The sequence below is a fragment of the Pristis pectinata genome, chromosome 6 (genome assembly GCF_009764475.1).
Source record: "Pristis pectinata isolate sPriPec2 chromosome 6, sPriPec2.1.pri, whole genome shotgun sequence".
Classification (NCBI taxonomy): domain Eukaryota; kingdom Metazoa; phylum Chordata; class Chondrichthyes; order Rhinopristiformes; family Pristidae; genus Pristis; species Pristis pectinata.
This window is the reverse complement of record NC_067410.1, coordinates 33,878,814-33,896,274: the sequence shown is the minus strand read 5'-3', so window position 1 is coordinate 33,896,274 and position 17,461 is coordinate 33,878,814. Positions and strand designations below refer to the sequence as shown.

Genomic DNA, 17,461 nt, shown 5'->3' with positions numbered 1-17,461 from the left:
AGATCTCATAAACCAACAAGTTGCATTTATTTAGCACTTTTATAAAGTAGTAAGAGCATCCCATGCTCCATTGAGGAATATTCTCAGATAAAATTGGAAACTAAGCCACATTAAGAGATATTAGGACAAGCGACCAAGAATTAAAAGGAGAGAGGCAGAAGGTCTAAAGTGGAAATTCCAGAACTCAGGCAAATGAAGGCAAGGACAAAGAAGGTCTAGGATGCATGAGAGTACAGAATTGAAATTACAAGTCTAGCGTGGTAATTGGGTGAGAGGAAGTTACAGACATAGGAAGGAAGGAGACCATAGAAGGATTTGACATAGCAAGTGTGCACCTACTTGGAGCCAGCAGAAACCCCCCTTATTGACTCTTTCCCCAATCTTCCCCCTCCCCCAAACACCTCAACTAAACTTTCAGGTGTCTTTCCACAGCTGTGATGCTGACCCACAGCCCTCTTCCCTTGCAATTGCCTGGGTGCAACCAAACTCTTCCTCCCTGTTCCCACCACTGCCACAGACTAAGGTATGGTTTATTTCCCAACAGCTAGGGAGCACCCCCAAAGATCCCTAGTTGTAGCATCCTGCCTCTGGTTTTACCACCACCCAGTGTACCAGGCCAACTAAAGGAGGATAATATGCTGTAGTCTTGACATTACCACCATATCCCCATCTGTTTTCCAGATTGTCCCCATTGTCGTGCTCCTTTCTCTTCATGAAGGTGATCGATAAAGGTAGAGCTGTAGATGTTGTCTACATGTATTTTAGTAAGGCATTTGACAAGGTCCCTCATGAGAGACTCATCCAGAAGATTAAGATGCGTGGAATCCACGGTGAATTGGCTATTTGGATTCAGAACTGGCTTGCCTGTAGAAGACAGAGGGTAGTAGTCGATGGGACTTGTTCTAACTGGAGATCTGTGACCAGTGGTGTTCTGTAGGGATCCATATGACCTGGATGAAAATGTAGGTGGATGGGGTAGCAAGTCTGCAGATGACAAGAAGATTGGTGGTGTTGTGGATAGTGTAGAAGACTGGCAAAGGATACAGTGGGATATAGGTCAGTTGCAGATATGGGCAGAGAAATGGCAGATGGCGTTTAACCCAGGCAAATGTGAAGCATTGCACCTTGGGAGATCAAATGTAAAGAGACAGTACACTGTTAATGGCAAGACCCTTAACAGTGTTGATGAGCAGAGGGATCTTGGGGTCTAAGTTCACAGCTTCCCAATGGTGGCTACTCAGGTTGTTAGGGTGGTAAAGGCAGCATATGGCATGCTTGTCTTTATTAATCAAGGTATTGAGTTCAAGAATCAGGAAGTTGTGCCGCATCTGGAGTATTGCATTCACTTCTGGTCGCCCCATTATAGGAAGGACGTCAGGGCTTTGGAGAGGGTTCAGAAGAGGTTTACCAGGATGTTGCCTAAACTAGAGGCCATGTGCTATAACAAGAGGTTGGACAAGGTCGGGTTGCTTTCTCTGGAAAGAAGTTCTATTTTAACTTAATCAGTCCACAGGACTTGTTTCCAAAATGCATCAGTCTTGTTTAGATGTTCTTTTGCAAACTTCTGATGCTAAATTTTGTGGTGAGGATGCAGGAAAGTTTGGAGAAAAAAGGGTGCAGAATTTCATGAAAAGAACACCTCTCCAACTGTTAAGCACGGGGATGGATCGATCATGCTTTGAGCTTGTGTTGCAGCCAGTGGCATGGGGAACATTTCACTGGTAGAGGGAAGAATGAATTCAATTAAATACCAGCAAATTCTGGAAGCAAACATCACACCGTCTGTAAAAAAAAGCTGAAGATGAGAAGAGGATGGCTTCTACAACAGGATAACAATCCTAAACACACCTCAAAATCCACAATGGACTACCTCAATAGGCACAAGCTGAAGGTTTTGCCATGGCCCTCATAGTCCCCCCACCTAAACTTCATCGAAAATCTGTGGATAGACCTCAGAAGAGCAGCGTATGCAAGACGGCCCAAGGATCTCACAGAACTAGAAGCCTTTTGCAAGGAAGAATGGGTGAAAATCCCCCAAACAAGAATTGGAAGACTCTTAGCTGGCTACAGAAAACATTTACAAGCTGTGATACTTGCCAAAGGAGGTGTTACTATGTACTGACCATATAGGGTGCCCAAACTTTTGCTTCAGGCTCTTTTCCTTTTTTGTTATTTTGAAACTGTAAAAGATGGAAATAAAAAAGTAACCTTGCTTAAAATATTGAAGAAATGTGTCGTCTTTAACTTTATGCCTTTTGGAAATCAAGTCATCTTTTACTTGCTTAGCTATTCACAGTAACAGAAATTTTGACCGGTGTGCCAAACTTTTGCATGCCACTGCGTGTGTGTGTGTGTGTGTGTGTGTGTGTGTGCACGCGCGCATGCACGCACACACACACACACAGGAAGTCGCCGGGTTACAAACACCCGACTTACGAATGCCCGTACTTACGAACAGTGGGAAGAAGGTGCGGAATTGGGCGCAGAACTGTTTGCCTGTCAGTGTTGACTTTTTCCAGGTGAAGGTAGCGAACGGCTGGATCGTGGATTTCATGTGTTACAGTCTGTACCGCTATTACATATATATATATAATATTAAAAAAAAATGCAGAGTGGTGGGTGCCTGGAATGTGCTGCCTGGGGTGGTGGTGGAGGCAAATACGATAGGGGCGTTCAAGAGTCTCTTAGACATGAATGTGAGGGAAATGGCAGGATATGGACATTGTGTAGGCAGAAAGGATTAGTTTAGTTGGGCATCTGATGACTAATTTAATTACTTCAATACAACATTATGGACCAAAGGGCCTGTTCCTGTACTGTGCCGTTCAATGTAAGTTACCGGCCACTGAAGGATCAGGCAAGTACCTAAAGCAGAAGACAGCCAATATAAAGGAATTTATACCCCTTCATTCACTATGCATCCACAGACAGCTTTCATACACTAGAGTCCACTGTGGAGCATATGGCAATATAGGTCACACAGACTGCATCGCCAGATGCCTCAAGCCCCTTCACACCTTATCTTATAAATGTATGGGCTCTAATTTGGAGCATCCTATGGCTTGCAAGATTTGAAACAAAGGAAAAGTTATTGACAAGGTTTTACCTATCCTAATGTCATGATCAGGCCTCCAGCCATGTAGTACAGAAGGTACAAACCTATACCAAGTAAAAGCAAATTAACTGGAATGGAGATGATGATGATGCTATTTCTGCTTGTTTGAGACCATCTCCCCCAATCCCTCATCCAATAATTGTGTCTGAGCAGGTACAAAAGCGCCAGATGATTCTAATCACCCCTAGCTGCAAAGTAGCTGGTTCATTCTATGGACATAAGCGCCAGAAATCTGGGATCACATCCTTCCTGATAGGCTCTTGGATATGCAGCAGCTTTCATCTCATGTGTTCCTGCCATTGAGGAAGCATGTAGAAGCACATGATCCAAATTATGAGCAGATATTCATCTCCAGTTAGCTCCCCTCATACTCTGGCCACTTACATCCAAAGCATATATAAACCAAGTCTAACAAAGAGGAAATTCTCTGTTAATCAGTCTTTGAAGTCTGAAGAACCACAAAAATCTAAAAATTAGCAGAACAGTCTATAAAAAAATTCATGTTCATTTAAAAAAATATACTTTTATTCTTATAGAAGTATGTCAAAGGATTCATTACAAAACACACTGTAGCCTCATTTTCAATCACCCAAACAAGCGAGAGTCAGAATTAAAGCTTAAACTTTAGGAATTGTGCTCCCAGCTATGGCATACCTGCCCACTGCCACATTAGCTGTGTATGTGTCCTGTCTTGCAGTCAGGGATAGATTTTGTTATTATATTTAAATTGAATTTCTGGGAACTTAGAGAAGAATTAAATTTAAGCAGCTCTCAAATGAATTTTCCAGGCTCAGGAAATCCAGCAGTGAAACAGAGGAGGAAGCAGCTGGATCAGTAAGTCAGTGCTTTGTTGAAGGACTACTTGTGGGCTAGGACAGCAGGAGTACTTGTCCCCTGCTCCTCACCTCAACCCAAAAGTCTCTCAACCGAACTTTCAGCCTCGCCTCACAGCTGTGATTGTTGATTCCACCCTCACCAAGCCCTCTCACTGCCTCTTCCCCATTTCCTGCGTCCAAGCTCTCCTTCCTATTTCCACCACACCCACAGACCAAGGCAAAGTTTATTTTGCCCAAATGACAAGGACCAGTCCCAAAGATACCTGATTGTACCATCCTACCTCTGGTTTTAGCACTGGCCAGCCTGCCAGGCCAACTAAAGGAGGAAAGTGTACTGAAGTCCCCTCAGTAACATTAGCACCACCTCCATGTTGGTGTTTTCCAGATTTTCTCCATGGATGTGCTCCCTTCTTCTAAATTGCTAGCCATTGGTTCATTGCAAGCTAATTGCATGCATAATCTTTTTGTTAAAGTTCAACACTGCATTATCTGTTTATTAAATGAGTAAACAATACAATGCTTCAAATCAATTTTTATTAATAAGCAATTACACTTAAAACAAAATATAAAACTATATTAAAAATCAAAAACTAAACAAGTAGTACTTATATTCTCAACTTTAAATATGGGGGGGGGGGGTCTGAGATTAAGCAGCAAATAGCTCACCTCACACACTCACATCTGTTCTCAGTCACACTGGAGTTTGATATTAACCACTTGCTCAAAGCATCAATCATTTCATTATTACGCTTTGGTGACCTCCCTTTCAATGTCACCTTGATAATGGAAAATATAATGCATTAGATCTTACTGCAAGTATGCAGTATTTCAGCCGAGGGGAAACCAGCTTTAGCACAGATGAGTTCATAACTTGCCTAGCACTCTGCTAGGAAGAGGTCTGATGGTTAACCAAAGCAACATACATTCTTATTAAGAAGATGCAAGCTGTCATTACCTAAGGTGGTCTGCTTTCAATATTTCTATGTTAAAGAATACACATGCAAAATATCAAACAAAATCAAAAGGACCCATCCATGTTCAATGTAGGATAAATTCCACAGCATCCAAGATACCTGTGTAACAGTACTTTGGTTACACTACTCCATCAAATGAGAGTACATAAGATTGCTCTACTAGCCTTGAAAGGCTGACAGAGCCATTCAGCCCACTGAAGACCAGAAAATTGTCTGTCTCCAACATCAAAATACTTCAGCTTCTTTGACAGTGTGTAGTCTCCACAAGTATCAGTGGCATGTCAATTTTTTTCACAATGCCGAAAGGCAATCTCCCAAAAATTATCTCAAAAATCATTCAACTGTGAATCTCAAGGACATGCAACTATACAGTATGCGCTTTAATTTGGACAAACAATAAACAGACATGCATTTATGTGGTAACATACTAGGAAATACTTTGACAGCATAATCATTCTTGTCATGTGGCAAACTGCTTTTGCTCACACAGTATTCCGTACACAATGCCAGAACAATGGCTATAGGAATTGGAAGGTGTATGAAGGAGAAATGTTGACCAAGATGCTAAAAGAATTTTCTACTCTCCTTTGATCTCTACAAAATCATCAAATCATTTTGAAATGGAGGCGGATATTGTCCATGAAAACTACATTAGCTTTTTGTAAGCACAATCCATTCTGTCCCATTCCGAAACTGTTCCCCAGTCGAGCAATATTTGTTCTCCTCATTAATTTAATCATTTTTTGAAACACAAGATTGAATCAGCTTTCACCACTCTTAAGCATTGAATTCCAGATCATTTCTATTTGCCAAGTAAAATAAGTTATCTTCTTGTCACCTTCAGTTCTTTTGCCATTAATTTTAACTCTGTGCCCTCTGGTTTTTATCTTTCCTCACAGATCCAACCTCAGGAAGTGCTAAATGGTTATACCACAATACATCCAGCAATATCAGCTCCTTCAGAGTGTTACCAGTAATGAGTTTGTGCTATCATGATGGGAGGGGAAGGTATGTGAGTGTCCTCAGGAGAGGCAGTTATGACAGGAACCCGCGCAAGCTCCTGAGGAACAAAGCAGGCAGCAGGCAGGTACCTTCACTCAAGGGAATTCAGGGCATGGAGGTGTCCTTGGGGTACGATTGCTCTCCATGAATACCTGCACTTCTCAGAGTCAATCCATTTGAGTGTAAAGGTCCTCTTTTTTAAGAAACAAAGATTCCCAACTTTGGTACAGAGCTTTTCTTGACTTCTCCAAAGTAGCAGTGAGCAGCAGTGTGTCATATGTTGCGTAGTGCAGCAGGGATGGCTTGCAAGGACCCTGAGAGCAACGGTGACCCTGACTTGGACTCCAAGAACAGTGCAGACATTTTTATTTGTTTGCTATTTGAGGTTAATTCTGCAACCAAAAACAAAGCCTTGCACTGCTCTCAAAGTTAGGGTTGCCCTGACTCTCAGAAGCCTTGCTGACCACCTCTGCCAATGACATGACACTCAGGAAACTCTGCTGCATTGCATAGACCAAAAAAGGCTCAACCACCAAGTGGGGCAACAATCATTTTTTGATAATGTATGATTGTAAGAAGTTGCATTTAAGAGCCATTTGGCTGCATAGCAGTGCTCCCAAAATGTAGATACTCACAGAAGGCTCTCAAACCTTATAGACACCTGCCTACCAACTTCCTGCCATAAGTGACACTCTAATGTCAGATTTTGATTAGTCTTTTCTCATTTGATGAACATGGAGCCACTTCTCCTTTTGTAGGACTTCTTCTAGCATTTCTATCTGCTGTTCTTGAGGGAAAACCTGATGACACCAATTGGGGAGTTGACTGGGTTCCCAGCTCTAGGAAATTTACACAAGGTTTCCTTTTGACACAATTGTGCAGCAAGAGGGAATAGGCCCAAGCTTTTAAATAATGTTCAATTTTACCCCACAGTATGACTAAAAACTGTCAGTGGCAGTCCACTGTGGTTGATTCAAACCAATATGGTTATACATCTCACCAAACAACCATCAGGCATTGCACCACTATTGACATCATTTTGGTCAACTGGACAGCAGTGAATAGCACTGGGATACATTAAATTTTCAGATCAAGAAGTCCAGACCTTATTAATGGCTGGTATTAATTCAGAAACATGCACCTGAATGGTTAACATGGCACTACTCAGTTTTTACCTACACTACATCAATTTTTTTTGGATGCTGTAAATGAAAATTTCAAGGTCTCACCACTCACAAATACAGTATTCACCCCCACCCCCGATTACTGTAATACAATTATGATGCAAAATTGATTATTTTTTATATCACAGTTACACTCATCAGCATCCACAAAGGAAAAAAAAGTTAGAGACTGTGTGTTACAAAAGTTTAGTATCTCTAAGCCGAGAAATGACTGTTGTCAATCTTTGTAGTCGAATACTTACCATCTTAAAACATTGAAAACATCTGTCAGCACTTTAAGCATATGCTTTAATCTATTTAAAAATGATCAGGTTGGTGCTAAAATTAAAACAGATGCAGAAGCATCATAAATATAGTAAGCGGTTTTCCCATTTCTATCAAATTTCTAAACTTGGACAAAGCTTAAAATCTTACTCAGATCGATTGGGGAAAAATTCTTATTCTATGTGGATATTAAATGTCCTCAATGTTGTCTCACCATTTCAGAAAGCTTGAAGGCATAAAACTCTTCATAATTCAATACAATTTTCAATAAAACTGTCTATGGTGATTGGAATGGCAACAGGATAAATGGGAGTTGCCACTCTCCATCAATCTTCTCATCTCAGAATAAAAATTCAACTAAAAGAAAAGCAAAACTAAATTCTGAGATAGAAACATGCATTGATTTAGCACCTCTAATGTTGTAAACAGTCCAAAAGGCACAGTGGCATAAAGAAACAGGCACAAGGACAAAGAAATTACAGAAATTTGCAAGCCAGAGGAAGCCATTTGCCCAATCACATCCAAGAAAGTTAATATATTTGAAGTGGCAAAAAAAATCTTAGTCAAAGAGGCACATTTCAAGGATAGCCTTAAATGAGGAGAAGGTGGTTGATAGGCCGAGAAATTTTGGACTGGAATTCCACAGCATGAAGCCCAGGCACTTAAACACATGTCCACCAATGCAGAGATATCCATATGGGCCAGAGTTAAAAGAACAAAGAATGTCAGGTGAAGATGGTAGAGCTGTCGGCAGATATTGGCAAATGCCAAGTTGGGGGCAAGGAGATGTGATGATGGAGGTGAGATGTTTCAACACAAGGATTACATTTTTGTTTTAAAGTGGAGGTGGTGAGGTCCAGAGGGGAAAAAGACAGAATAGATTGTGAGACAAGCCAAAGTTTCTGAGGATGAAAGATGGGAGAAAAGCATTTAAGTAGTTGAGTCTTGAAATGACTTAGGCCTGGATAAAGGTGTGAGTAACATCACTGGTGGATGTGGGTAGAGTAGAGAGTACTTGCAGCAGAAGTTTTAGGATAAGACACTCAGCTTGGGATCCAATAAGAGATCCAAGTTGCAGTCTTCCTCAACCAGCTGTAGAAGATGGAATCATTGATAAATCATCAAACTTTGCTATACATGCAGGTGACAATAGCTTCAATCTGCTGTTTAGAGGTTTTACTGAAGAAAGTGGCAGTTTATCCACAACTGAATTACTAAAGCTATGCAAACACAGAATGGAAGTGAATGTAGGAACTATGCACAGATGAGGCAGGGGCGGCTGATAGGGTAGGTGAGTGGGTAGTTTTGTGAGGTGATCTGCACCTTCCATCATTTACATGTGGCTTGTGTGTGTTCTCGGAGTACAGACTTAAGGTTCTCAATGCCATCCCCATGGGCCAAGGGATTCCAGAAGTCAGTGGGGATGTTTCTCCAAGAAGGCTCTGAGCACATCCTTGAATCTCTTCTTCTGTGCATCTGGTACTCTCTTCTCACACTAGACCTTGGAATAGAGCATTTATTTCGGGAGTCTGTCAAGAGAAATGGCCTGTCCAACAAAGAGTAACCAAGCCTGTGATGCCAGGGGTCTTATCCTGGGAGAGGACACTGACATTAGATCACTTATCCTTCCAGTGAATTTGAAGCATTTTATGGCATTTTTCCAGTGCCCTGAGGTACCTGCTGTAAATAGTCAGAAGCACACTGGAGGGCAGGGATCACTGCTGTCTGGTAGACCATGAGTTTTGTGCCAGATCTAAAGGTTTTGGTCTGCATATATCCTTTGTCTTTATCAAACAAAAGCTGTATTTGCACAGTGAAGGTAGTGGTGAACTTCACCACTGATGTCTGCCTTTGTCAGGTGGCTCCAGAGAAAGGGAACTGGTGCACATTTACCAGGCCTTGACATGAACTTTTACTGTCAGAGGGCAGCATGGTATGGCGGGGGCGGGTTGATAGAAGACCTTTGTCTTGCAGAGAAATTAATCAGCGATGGTTTGGAAGTCATCATCCCAGTGTGCTGAAAAACAAGCACTGTCTGCATACTGCAGCTCAACTACTGAGGTTCGGGTGACCTTGATTCCAGAGTGTAATAACCATATATCAAACAGTTTTGCCACACATGATAATTCCAAGAAAAATGCAAGGAGCAGCAGATCCAGCCACTATACATCGCCTTCTTCAACCTCAGTGAAGCCTGTGTCTCCATCATTCAAGAGGGATGGTGGAACACCCTCCTGAAATTCAACTACACACAGAAATTCACCTCCATCTTATATTCGCTCCTCGACAACATGCAAGCAAGGGGTCTAAAACCAATCTCAGCGAAGACCAATGTCAAGTAAGGCTGCGTCATTGCTCCAGCAATTTTCCCAATCTTTCTCTCCGCAAGGTTGTGTCTCACCTCCAATAAACTTCCACAGGCGTGGAGCTAATCCTCAGAACTAACGGGAAACTCTTCAGCCTCATCGGTTTGGGTTCAGATACTCGGCTCATGTGTGCAAATGACTTTGCCAAGACTATGAGCAGGAGAAAATGTGAAGCATAGAACCTCAGGGGCCTCCAGAGTCAATGCCTATACATGTTGCCATTGTTGAGTAAGCGGTGTCTGTAACTAGATAGGTTTGAGTATGAGTATAATCAAGGAAGGGCAACCCCCATGTGTTGCATAATGAATGCCAGCTACTAGAGAACTGCATTGTTGACTGTGCCAATTACTAGATAGGCCAAAGAGAGATAATGCATCATTGATATAGTAAATGAAATGTTGTTTGAGCTTTGATTAGAGCCATTGTTTCTGCAGAAGGATAAAAACTAAGCTGGAAAGACTTAAATGGGGAGGTGCATGTCGAATGAGCATGCCCAACAGAAAATGGAAATTTAACAATAGTTTGTAAGAACACAGAGTTACAGTGCATTTCTTTAGGGGCTATTTGACTAGGGTTTGGAAAGGGAAAGTAAAGACATTGTGAAAGAGTAAACATTTGCAACGTCAGCCAGCATGGCCCAGGAAGTATTGTGATCGGCATGGATGCAATCAAAAGGAATAGAAGATGAGTTTTTGAATAAGATCAGCTTTGAAAAGAATGCATGGGTGGGAATGTGTGCCTGCCCAAATGCTGGAAGTTTGGATAGGTGTGTAAAGGGAATGTATGGAAGCAACAGAATAAAACAGATTGTCTTGATTGACAAAGAGGAAGCCCTTGTGCTCCTCACATTTGGAGGCAAGAATAAAGGAGGGGAGAGAGAATGATTTAAGATCACTGGAAGCCAGGAAAAATAAAATCATTGTTTTTGAAAGTTATCCTAAAATAACTTGTGGTTTTAGTAGAGAACTAAGCACGATAGAGCTTGATGTTGTGCAATGGGATAGTGTGATAGTGGGTAAACTGAGTGCCAGGAATGCTCATCAAGAAATCGACAGAGGCAAGAGGTAGGGTGTGTGGTCTTTAAGAGGTTGTGCCAGTGAGAAGAATCAGGATGGATAACAATGAAGTTTTTAATGAAGGTGTGAGCATCAAAAATAGAATAAAAGTGCATTTGTTGATCAACAAATGCCAGTAAAATTATAGCGACTTGAAGGAAGTTAGGAGCTTGAAAGTGCAGGTGCAGGCAACAAAGGACAGCATTTTGCAGTCGTGGACACAGAAACAAGGGGAATTGGATGGGGAGAGGATCAATCGAATAAAAAATGGGCAGTAATACCCTTGTAAAGATCATAAATGTGACCAACCTTATCAGAAGGCGAGTTTCTCCAAAGGTGTAGGCGGAGGGAAAAAAAATAGGCCAGTGAATTCAGGAGAGCAAGTGGATGCGAGGAAAAGGGAAAGATCCATTTTATCAAAGTTTATGTTAATACAACATCATTGACCCAAAACATCAATTCTGTTTCTCTCTGTAGGGATACAGCCAGACAGGAGTGTTTTTCATTTTTAAGGATGAGGAGTTAGTGCATAGACTGAAGGATAGGGCAGAAGATATTTGCGGCAGAAACTTAGAACCGGTCCTAGAATGCCATAGAAAATGTGAATTTTAAAATAAAGGTAAAAGGCGTGGGTCAGATTGAGGGAAAGAGAAGATGCCAGAGGAGCAAGAAGAAGAGGTGAATAAATAATTATTGTCTGGAAACAAGCATACTTGCTTATTACAAGTTACAACATATATTGGGCCTTAAATTGTTGTTGTGATGTTACTGCTTTCAGCAGCACCATACTTCTTTTCCCCTGCGAAAATCTGAAGAACACCAGTAGTTACATTCATTTCACTTCACATTGATGTGACTGGAGAGTCAAATAAAGCTTAACTTCCTCCTACAACTAGATTCAACACTCTATGAGAAGATTAAAGCACACCAAACTGCATCAGTATCAAGCAAATATACATACATCATTCAGCTGAAACATATCTGAAGAAAAACATGCAAACTGAATGGGTTTGTCAATAATACACATTATGAAAATATGCCACTATACATTCCAGTGCAATGTCTATGCCCAGACGTTTTATTGAGAGACTTAGGATGTCAGCAAACTACCCACCACAAATGCATTTGCTGAATACATGTACAGAAGAAAAATAACAATACACAAGAGAAAAGCCCAAAAGCTGAGTAAAGGAAATCATTCTCTCTCTCATACTCTGATTTTTAAACATCAAGGCAAGTTTGATCAAAGCTTTCACATCTGTACGAACTAGATTCAATGGCACAACTGGATAAAAATACTTGCTTTGATTCGTAAAAGCAACTTTGGCCATTCAATGGATGCATTCCAAGAGTTTGTACTGGTAGTCATTGTTTTGCTGATTGTAAACAAAGATACAGGTTTGCTCCATGACAGAGTTTTCAGACCTTTGCCAATTCACACGAAAACTGCAGTATTTTACAATTAGACAATATTAATGATCTTGTTAGAAATAGAATGAAAAACAGCAGGATTTAAATGTTTGTTAAATCCTGCATAAATTGTTCCCTAATCCCCAAACAATCATATAAATGCTTATAAGTGATCCAAGTCACCTCTAGTCCAAATACTTGGCATCAGAGGTTCATATTCTTGACTGTTTATGAAGGTAATACCTTTTGTTGTCAGTTCAATGCAAAACAATCAAAAAAACTCAACAATGACTTACAAGTATTGGTGATTTGAAATACATTATTTGAAAGAGCAATGATTAAACATTCTATAACAACTTTTAAAAGGGGAATTGATATACAATAGAAAAGGAAAAAGTACTGCCTGAGTCTGGTGAGATAAAGTGGGGGTAAGGTGAGGGGCGGGGCGGGGGGGGGGGGGGGGGGTGGATGTGGAGAGGCATTGATTGGGAATCAGAAACCAGGCAGGGGCCACAGGCAAAGGCACAATGGACTGGCATTGGCACAATGGACTGAATTGCCTCCTCTATAAATGTACAAATCTGGCTTGTCAGTGCTGGCAGTTCTGCATGGAACAACCAGAAGTGCCATGTGGTGTCCAATGACGAAGAATAAGCTTACCAGAATTCCCCAGCTTAATGTTTTTAAATACTTGTTTGTTTTTATGCTTTTACTTATTTAAAAAGGAGTTCATTTGTTTAATTTAAAAAGCAAATGTAATAATTTTAAACATAAATATTTTAGTTAAATACAACATCACAAAACAAACTTTGGAGATCATGCAAGATTCTCATTTTCTGAAATAGCAGTATTGTTGTGGATTTTAGGAGGAAAACGTGCATTTATGTTTATATCCAGGGATGCAAATCTAAGCCAACTGACTTTGTTATCCAAAAAAAATTTAATGTTAACCATATACAGTTTTCACTAACCCAGCAATTTACTTAACTGCCCTATTTTGTACACACAGCGAGGCCCTATAATTTTGTGGTTCATTTATTCTTTTTTGCAAATGGTATTGTGTCTTTTATTCCTAAGCACCAGAGTAAATAACATGTGCCTTGAAAATTGCCACAACAATTCATGCTATTTCCCTGTATGGTCAGAGTAAATGTCAGTCTGCTCAGGCATTTTGTAAATTAACTTTTCACTGCTTGCCTGCCGAGTAATTATGGTAAATCCAGTCAGCATGCATATTGCTCAAGTAATATTGTTTTACATCATGCTCAATAAGCCATCAGTTTTTATTTAGTAAGCAGTGTAAGTGGAATAGTAAAAAGTAGAACTTCCATCTCTATGTAATAAATTTGACCAGGATTCAGGGTTATGCAAGTTATATGGAAGAACAGCAAAATAAACATTTACTTCTAAGCTGCCTTCTTCACTCAATATTATCCGCCATATTTTAACATCACCATTTAAACAACACAGTTTACAAAAGAAATTGTTTATTGATGCAAACCTTGGAGGACTAAGATAATAGATGACATTATCTTAATGCTGAGAAGTCTGGAAGGAATAACACTGAGTCTGTGGCCCAGAAATTCTGGTGCATCCAGACTCAATGTGACAACTTAATCTAAGTTCCAGCTAGATGTTCCAAGAGGATCAATGCATAGGAACAATGCCTTTACATGTGTTCTTGGTGCAGAAATCACATCAGAGGTGCAAGGGGCACTCGTGTTCAAAAATGCCTAATTGAATTTTCAATATAATGTAAAACAACCAGAAAAGGTCATCATTGTGTTTCACTCAGCGGAAAAATTATTTAAATAACCTTGTATCATCCAGAACGTAGAAAATGTGTTCAATCTGGAGGAAAACCCATACCTTGACCATTTCACACAACTGTAGTATGCTTTCTGAACATTCAGCAATGTCTGAAGCCCTATTTTAACAGCAAGAACTTACATTTCCACTTGCAAGTGCAAAGAGACAATATAGGAGGCTTTACAAGAAAGAGAGAAACACAAAAGGAAGGGTACATGGAGATTTTTAAAGACAGGGAAGGAGCTAACAAGCTGGAAATGCTGACAAGGTTCCAACGGGCCTGCTAAAGCAGCCAGAGGTGGAGAAGTGGGGAGTAACAAACTAGTGCTGGGAAGAGGAAGATATATATCCAGTCATTGAAACAGAGGAGAACTCAAAAGGGAAGATGATAGACCTTGTGTGTTTGCAGATACATTAGAAGCATTTAAGAGGCTGTTTAGATAGACACAGGGAATGGAGGGTTATGGATCATGTACAGGCAGAAGACATTTAATTTGGCATCAGGTTTGACACAGACACTGTGGGCCGAAGGGCCTGTTCCTGTGCTGTAATGCTCTAGGTTCTGTGTTCTATATTCTAAATATGGTACACCACGTTCTGAGTAACTGGATGGCAGAAGCAGTTAGATGATGATGGAAGCAGGCATCAGGTTTTGGCAAAGAAGGGAGAGAGATACAGTGAAAGACAGATGGCATTAAGGAAAAGTGATCTTGATGATTAAAAGGTCAGAGAGGAAACTGAGCTTGGGCAGCAGACGAAAAGACTCAAAAACAATGACAGATGAATCTGACTGCAAGAAAAACTGTGCTACTCAGGACTCTCCAAAGTGCAAATATAAAGTTTGCCAAAAAACTTCCATGTGTTTACAGAATGAATTACCACATAGTCACATGGGACAGAACATGCAACTTTCACCTTATTTTGATAAAATGCTTTAGGTAATAGCTAAAGTAAAGCAAAGCAATGCGCACAACTCTATATTCAGGAACGTTCTAATGACATAATCTGCTGCACACTTTGACAGCCTTTATTTCAAGAACAACAAAACTGTTGCCACCAAAAGATTACACCACCAGAAGCAGGTGTAGAAATAATCTGGGAAAGTACACCTGTCCCTTGGGACAGGTAGAAGAAAACAATCACTGTGTTAATTAACCACATCTGCCAGAGAAATAACTGAAATAAATTCAGATGAACAGATCTGAAGATAGACTGTCATAAATATGTTTATTTTAATTTAAAATCATATACAATTTATTCTGTACTGTGTTTTAATGTCCTGTAGTAAATGAAGAGAAGAAGAAAATCATCTCTTTGGTCCAGATTAAAGCATGTTAATTTTACATCACTTTTAAAAAGTAAAAGGCAATTCCATGAAGTATTCTCTTTGTAAATAAACAGAATAAGTTGCCTGTAAAGTGATCTTTTTTAAACTACTTTCTACAGTAACAAACCTGAGAAAATCGGTGTATGTATAATGCCCAATTTCCCCCAAGGATAATATGTAGATTCAATGCTCTCTCATGAAAATAATCAGGTCTTTTCATGATTGTGATACCAGATTAAACTATTTGGAACCAGGAATGCAGAATGTGAAATGGGCAATCCTAAAATTCATGGCCTGACCTGAAGAAGTGTTGAAACTCATATCCTCAGACTCCAAAAAGGGCACTGTTTTTGTTATGCTGTGATACTGAACAAATAAGGCAGATCCTCGTAACACCCTGAACTATACATACATTAACCCCCAGAGGGTTATTCACATCACTTGCGCTTACCATATGGTTCAACTGTTAGTTCGTCCGACTGAACATATTGCGTGGAAGGCGAATACTAAAATTCTAGATTGTTTACACAAGTTCCTACTTGAAATTAATTCAATGTCTTTACGGTGGCAGGCATTCAAATTCAGAGTAGAACTGTACAAACTGTACAGTAATTTATTAACATCAAACGTAAGCGCTTCTTTCATTTAAAAACAAGTTTATTGAGTATCATGCAACTATTTGACCAGATTTGATCTTCCCTACTCATTTCTCTCTCTAAGACAACAACGAAACGTCACCAGGCGTCCCTCTGTTTTTGAAGCCGATCGGCTATGATTCTTCCCTTCCAAGGATAAAAAGCGCCCTTGCAAATTACGTCTCAATAACGCAACGCCAAGCGCTTGCACTGAGCTATCTCCTTCGTTTAACCTACAACTTCGATCCTCAGCTGCATTTCACAAATGCCCTGCGAGGGGGAGACTTTAAAAAACTTCTCGCTACTACAGCGGTGCTTTAACACAGAACATACAAGCAACACAAATATCGCCGGCAAGTAGCTCAGACGTGGAACCAGCCCCCGCCTTCACCTTCAGGACAAGTTAAACAAGCCCGAAGCCGTGTGTGGAATGGCAGTGAATCGCCGTCACCCCGACTGGAGACAACAGCGCAGGGCTGAGAGTTAGCGACACACACCGCCCACCACTCCCGGCCAGCAGAGCATCAAACTCTGGTAACGACACCCCGCCCCAACCACGCCCCCCCCCAACCCACCCGCTGTCAACCTCTCCTCTCACCCGCATTATCTTCCACCCTCCCCTACCCCGGGCCACTCTCGCCCTGCTTCTCCTCGTCACTCCCCAAATGTCACCTCAACCGCTACTGTCACCCCGCCCCACAATTTACCCCACTCCACAGTCAATCCCCAAACAGTCCCCCCCAACTCCTCTATTCACCCCCTTCCCCCCCCTCCACGGTCACCCCCGCCCATTCACTCCCTCATTCCTCGCAGTCATCCCACACCTTCATCACCTCCCCTTCCCAGTGCCCCCACCACCACCACCTCCCCCTCCAAAGTCCCTGTCACCCAGCCCCCCTCCACAATCACCTCCCCCCGCCCCACCACCACCACAGTCACCCCGCCACCAAAGTCACGTCGTCCTGTCACCCCCTCCCCCTCTCTGCCGGTGCCACTGACCTGCGGCTCAGCGGCTGGCTCTTCAGCTCGTAAAACGTTTTCGCCTCTTCATGAAATTCCTCCCCTACATCAAAATCCGGAACAATTCCCGACTCCGACTGCATGAGTCCGGAATGATGGGCAGCGGCTGCACAAAATAAAACCCGGTGCAAATTTCAGGCAGCCCCCCGAGCAGCGACGGCAGCGCAATAAATGTCAACAAGACACAAAGTTCCGCTGAGTGACAGACGTTGTCTCCGCTTCGGAGCCGGAGCCGGAGCTGGAGCTTCGCCACCTCCCCTTGCCTGCTCAACGCCGAGCGTGCGCTGGGCCGCCGGGAACTGTAGTTCCCGATCGATACCAACGCGTCAACTCCGGCCGTAGCCCGGGAGCCGGCGAACTACAACTCCCAGGGGAAACCGCGGCGCGCAGACCGTCCCTGGAACATGTGCGGCTGGGTGCCCGGCCGGTGGAGTTTGGATACAGTGAAATGTCAGCAGGTTTTA

General features: G+C 41.7%; 1 protein-coding gene across 3 annotated transcripts in view; it reads right to left on the bottom strand.

The window, feature by feature from the left end:
* Positions 1-17,240, bottom strand: part of mitfa (melanocyte inducing transcription factor a) — a 211,086-nt gene extending 193,846 nt beyond the window's left edge. For all 3 annotated transcript variants that reach the window (XM_052017550.1, XM_052017552.1, XM_052017553.1), the window contains exon 1: positions 16,977-17,240. In XM_052017550.1, the coding sequence (XP_051873510.1) occupies positions 16,977-17,080 (104 nt within the window). In that variant the 5' untranslated portion in view covers positions 17,081-17,240. The remainder of the gene's footprint in view (positions 1-16,976) is intronic.
* Between the last annotated feature and the right edge of the window lie 221 nt (positions 17,241-17,461).